Source organism: Anguilla anguilla, chromosome 6 (genome assembly GCF_013347855.1).
Source record: "Anguilla anguilla isolate fAngAng1 chromosome 6, fAngAng1.pri, whole genome shotgun sequence".
In the NCBI taxonomy this organism is placed as follows: domain Eukaryota; kingdom Metazoa; phylum Chordata; class Actinopteri; order Anguilliformes; family Anguillidae; genus Anguilla; species Anguilla anguilla.
In genome coordinates, this window is record NC_049206.1 from 36701824 (window position 1) to 36707882 (window position 6059).

The following is a 6059-nucleotide window of genomic DNA, read 5'->3' on the forward strand; positions in this document are numbered from 1 at the left end:
GTATTTTTGTAGAGGGGTTCCCGGGTGTACGGATGGGCTGTGCCGTAGTAGTAGGGGGATTTAATGATCAGAGTAAAGCTGGATATTTCTAATGCTGATCAGAACCCTATATACTGTTTTAATGTTAAACAGTGTTAAAAATGTCTTTCCATCATCCAACGCTTGGCCAATCCCTAACAATGACACTAATTGTTTGTATGTTGGTAGGGGATCTAGAGGGCTAGCTAACATTAATTTAGAAACGTGGTGTTTACAGGGTTTAGAGTAGCCTATGTAAAACAGTAGAAACGGCACAGCAGTCAATTTGAAAATCATTAAACCTTCCAAGAGGAAGTCCATAGCCAATGGCTTCCCCTTCATGACTTTTCCTAAACAAATGTCCATTCATCCATTATCTATACCTGCTTATCTTGAGCACGGTCGCAGGGGGTGCTGGAGCCTATCCCAGCGTGCACTGGATGAAAGGCAGAAATACACCCTGGACAGGCCGCCAATCTATCGCAGGGCCCTAAGTAAATATATTGAACATTAATAAGTGATATAATTTTAATATTAGCATTGCATAAGAAAATTAAGTTATAAACACTTACTAATGGCATTGCACAGTGAAATTGACCGTCATTATTTTGCGCCGATGCCCATACGATTGGCAATGTTACAATTTCTTTTCCATACGACTAGAAGACGCAAATTCCCTAAATCTGGGGCTTTATTGTGTGGATGTGTGAAGATGTTTGTGAATTTGGTCTGTTGACATGCTGATAGAAGGTACTGATGTTTTTGAGAGCTGAGAGTCTGTGCTCATTGTGATTATTTCTGGTGGAAACCCTGAAGAGTGCCAAACTCTTGGTGTTGTAAAGGTATGGGGCATAGCACCCCGGCAAGGTGTAACTTGGTGGGATGGTATTCCTGCCATCTCTTGCGTGTTATTGTTTTGCTCTTGAACTGCATGTATATACACAAATATGATACCAGTTGAATTCAAGTATTGTGGCCTATTTTGTAGGCTACATCATTGCTGCTCATTTGTATCTTTGCATGGGATTTGGTATATTACTACCGTATATAGCCTCATCACACCGTGCATGAAGTTACTATCCCATTAATAAACCCAGTTTATTTTTGAGATGAGGTGTAACTTGGCGGGATAGCAATAACTAATTGGAATTGACAATATAACCTCACAGATATGGGAATGGAGGTCATTCAGAACTCTGAAATTGGAATCAAAACTCGCTAGTTTCAAGTTGAATTATCTATTGGATTGTTACTTCCTTTACTATAGCTTTATTTATTATTTTGTAGTTATACAAATATTTTTATATCCAGCCATAAGTGGGATGTTTTAGAACATTGTTTTTGTCTGCTTTCTAAAAGATGCAGCATAATACATTAAAAATATTTTTTTACTCTAAATTTCCTTACAGGATGGTACTGTTCTACAAAAAGAACCATTAAGAAATGGAAAGGTAATTATAAAAATTTACTTAAAGGGCGTGTGTTCATTTAACCTGATTTTCACACTGTAAAAGCTAAATTCTAATCTTACTAAATGACCTGAATAGTCTCAATTGGGAAGAAATAGAATGTGCCATTATAACTCAGTTAAATAGTGTAAATAATAGTTTGAATTCAGTGAATACTTGGACAATATAGTAGCACTACTCAATTGGTTCTAGGCAGTCAGTTTGCTCATAACAAATTGGGGAACTTTGGTTTACAGATTTTAGTTTTACAGTGGTTTTATAGATTTCCTATTGGTTAAATATACAGTGGGGTTGAGCAGAAGGCCTTTAATAATTATAGCTGCATAAACTTTTTTATGTAAAAGTTGCTAACAGATTGTCACAATTTAATGATTTTTTTGGCAATTTTCTTAAATATTTGAATGTTTTATCTCATCTTTATGTGTGTGTGTGTGTGTGTGTGTATGTTACAGAAGAGCTCTGGGCTCCTGCAGCGTGCGTGTTGTGTTGCCCTGCCCCTACAGCTCCTGCTGCTGTCTCTGCTGCTCCTAGCATTCTTCCTTCCCCTGACAGATGAGGGCACTAGCTGCTCTCTCGTCAACAACTTTGCCCGCTCCTTCAGACTCATGCTGCGCTACAAGGGCCCCCCACCCACGTGAGAGAACTTTGTGCAGAGACAATACCCTTAAAGGTCACTGTTGTGAAATCTGAAATCTCAGATCAGCCTGATAAATTTCTGTAGCTTGGCCATGAACATATTCAGATGATTGCATTGATCTTGTTTTTAAAGGATTTATGAGATTAAGTAGAGGGGATAATCAAAATAACCTCAAAAAAACATTCTCACATTTAATAATCTCTGCTACATACAACCTCAGAAAGAATAATGACACTTATTCTTTAACTAGTTTTGAACAGTAACTTTGCACTATACTCACATATTAGAAATATTTTGAATATATATTATCATAACGACATGCCAACTGAAAATTTTATTTTATACCATGATGTTACCATCACATACTGTCTTAGGGGTGAACTTGTAATATGTAAAAGGTTTTAATTACGAATTATGAATATACCCTTCTGATTAAAAATATACATTTGTGATGCTTGTGTGCATGTTTGTGGAAACAGAACTGTCTAGCAACTGTCTATTTTGACATATTCCATGCCTGCTTGATTGAATATACATTTTGGATACTGGTTTGTCTGGATTGGACACTGATTGCAAATTTGAATTTATTTTTAAACATTTTTTTAAGTCACAAAATTTTGGAAGCACCAAGTGGGAAATGCATTAGGTTATTGTTAAAACTTTCAACTTTTACCTTTTTCTCACATTATTTTCAAGTCTCAGGACTACATAATTGTAGTGTCAGAATGAGCATTACTCCATTAGAATTTTCAAAAATGGAAATAAAAAACTGTTTTAAGTATGCCTGTTTGCCTTGTCTGTGCACAAGTTGAAAGTTCTTGCGTGTTTCCCTCCAAACTATTTGATCTGTGATATAATTTAAAATTGTGGCATATAAATTTTTTGCGTTCAATGTACCATCACTGTAACACCTTCATACTCACAGGAAGAGACAAAAGAAAAAGCAATATTACTGTTTTATTTTTCTATATTATACATAAATATCCCTGGATAACAGTTTTTACTCATATTTGTATGTTACTGCTAACAACAGAAATTATTTAGTATGTGTGCATGCTTTATTCTTATGGACTTTAGTTACGCACTATTATTTATAGACTTTTTTACTCTACCCTTAAGAATTATTGGCACCCTCAGTTAATGTAAACAAAAAATGATGGACAAAATTCAGTTTATTTGTTAAACGTCTTCTGTCCTCAGCAATATGAAAAAATTATATAATCTTGTGATACTCAGAGAAAATAAAATTTTGAACATGTTGGGAATCTTCTACTTTTGTGGAACTAAGTCTGGACAGGCGAAGTAACACACTTTTTACGAGAGTGTCTCGACGCGTTTCGTCACAACATAACAGCCATACATGAATGTTTAAGTATCCTGGTCAGAGGTGTAACAATTGCCATGTGTGAACATTCCCAGGCAGGAATATACATTGCATCCTGATTTCCCAGGCACATCCATTTGGTCTGCTGTCAGTGACACACATTTGTTTCAGAGTGTGTGTGTGTGAATGTGTATTAAGAATTAATTTAAAAAAAACAAAATCAATGTTATCAGAATAAAGCATTATATGAGGGTTATAATAAATCTAACCCTAATAGGTCAATTCTGTCATTCCACCATTTTGGTAATGTGGTGGCATCCCAACCACCACTATTTAGACTAGTCATTTCACCATTCACTAGAGAATTGTGTGGCTGCTTGGTTTAGCTTGACACTTTATAACTTGTTCGATACTTCTTGCTATTGTAATGGTGACTCAATTCACAGCACTGTGATGTCAATAAAAGATATGAAGGGAATTTATTTACATTTCCAGGAAAATTACAGATTCCTTAGCTATACAGATTTCAAATTAATTGCTCTCATAAAACAGGAGTAATGAATCAATGGATGTCTCCCAAACTGCAAACGTCCATGCTCCACATTACTGTGCTCCAGAATATGCACTCCAGTCAATGCTTGGGACTACGCACTCTGGACCATAGAAGTACGGTAGCACGGAATAACAGTTCATCGAGTGGGATGCACTTGGGACGGTAAATGAAATGCAAATAAAAACAGAAAGCAGCAATTTGTAAATTTACTTTGTATTAAAACAAAAACAGTATAAAGACAAGGTATTCAATGTTTTACCTAATTAACTTAAATGTTTTTTGAAGATATATGTTTATTATGAAATTTATGCCTGCAACACGTTCAAAAAAAGTTTTCACAGGGAAAATTTAGGACTAATAATGATGTGACAAGTTGAAATATCACGGTGATGTGATACCAGTGATGTTAAATAGGTGAGGAAATCGTGTTATAGTATATAAGGAGCCTACAAGAAAGACCTAGTCCTTCATGAGCAAGAATGGGTTGAGGCTTGCCAATTTGCCAACAGATGTGTCAGCGAATAATCCAGCACTTTGAGAACAACCTTCCCCAAAGACAAAATTTGGGCATTTCACCCTCTACAGTGCACAATATTATTTAAAGATTCAAGGAATCCAGTCAAATCTCAGTGCGTGAAGGGCAAGGCCGAAAACCACTTTTGAATATGCGTGATCCCTCAGACGTCACTGTCTTAAAAGTCGTCATGCGTCTGTAAAGGATATCATGACATGGGCTCGGGAATACTTCGGTAAACCTTTGTCAGTCAACACCATTTGCCGCTACATCTACAGATGCAAGTTAAGGCTTTATTATGCAAAGCAGAAGCCATACATCAACGCTGTCCAGAAGCGCCGCCGACTTCTTTGGGCTCGGTCTCATCTGAGATGGACAGTAGGACAGTGGAAGCATGTTTTGTGATCCGACGAGAAAACATTTCAAATAGTTTTTGGACAAAACAGCTGTCGTGTCCTTTGGGCCAAAGAGGAAAAGGACCGTCCAAGCTGTTATCAGCATCGGGTCCAAAAGTCAGTCTGTCATGGTATGGGGGTGTGTCAGTGCCCAGGGCATGGGTAACTTGCACATCTATGAGGGCACCATTAATGCAGAAAGATATGTACAAATTCTGGAGCAACATATGCTACCATCCGGATGCCGTCTTCTCCTGGGACAGCCCTGCATTTTCCAGCAGGACAATGCCAAACCACATTCTGCCCAGATTAAAAGTGCATGGCTGCGTAAGCAGAGAGTGCTATATTAGCCTGCCTGCAGTCCTGACCTGTCTCCGATTGAGAATGTGTGGCACATTATAAAGCGCAAAATACGGCAACGAAGGCCCCGTACAATTGTGCAGCTGAAGACCTGCATAATGGAAGAATGGGGGAAAATTCCGCTTGCTAATCTTAACCAACTGGTGTCTTCAGTACCAAAACGCATAATAAGTGTTATTAAAAGAAATGGTGATGTTACACAGTGGTAAACACTCAACTGTCCCAACTTTTTTGGAGCGTGTTGCAGTCATCAGATTTGAAAATAGTGTATATTTTTAAAAAACAATTAAATTCACAAGGTAAAAAATCAAATGATGTTCTATTGTAGTGTTTTCAGTATAGTACAGGGTGAATAGAATTTACATTATCACTCCTTTTTGTTTTATTAGCATTTTCCATACTATCCCAACTTTTTTGGGGTTGTATTTGGAGCACATCAGAAGCAGGAATTCTATTTTTTTTGCTCAACAGACATGCTTCGTTGTGTCCTTGGTCACATGCCTAATCATGTGTACGAGGATAGTGCAGAGCAGTGCCATGAGGGCTATGCAAAGCTCATCCTCCTTCTCCACAGTTGACAATTAAACAGAAGTTTTTATGTCGGCAAGATTGACAATGATGCACTCATGTATCTGGAAAAAAGCACCCGCACAAATAACACTATGATATCAAGATAAGTATTTTTGGACCACATCAAACAATTTATGTTGTTAAACCTGACATGAGTGAGCTCATACATTTTCAGCATCAGTTGACCATCAGTTGTTTTCCAACTATCAGCCAATGGTC

The 6059-nt window shown here is 37.3% G+C and overlaps 1 protein-coding gene across 8 annotated transcripts in view; it reads left to right on the plus strand.

The window, feature by feature from the left end:
* The window catches only part of LOC118230112 (nesprin-3-like), a 78513-nt gene extending 75608 nt beyond the window's left edge, over positions 1–2905 (plus strand). For all 8 annotated transcript variants that reach the window (XM_035422900.1, XM_035422894.1, XM_035422896.1 and 5 more), the window contains 2 exons: positions 1428–1469; positions 1940–2905. In XM_035422900.1, coding sequence (XP_035278791.1) covers positions 1428–1469; positions 1940–2125 — 228 coding nt within the window. In that variant the 3' untranslated portion in view covers positions 2126–2905. The remainder of the gene's footprint in view (positions 1–1427; positions 1470–1939) is intronic.
* Positions 2906–6059: the final 3154 nt, after the last annotated feature.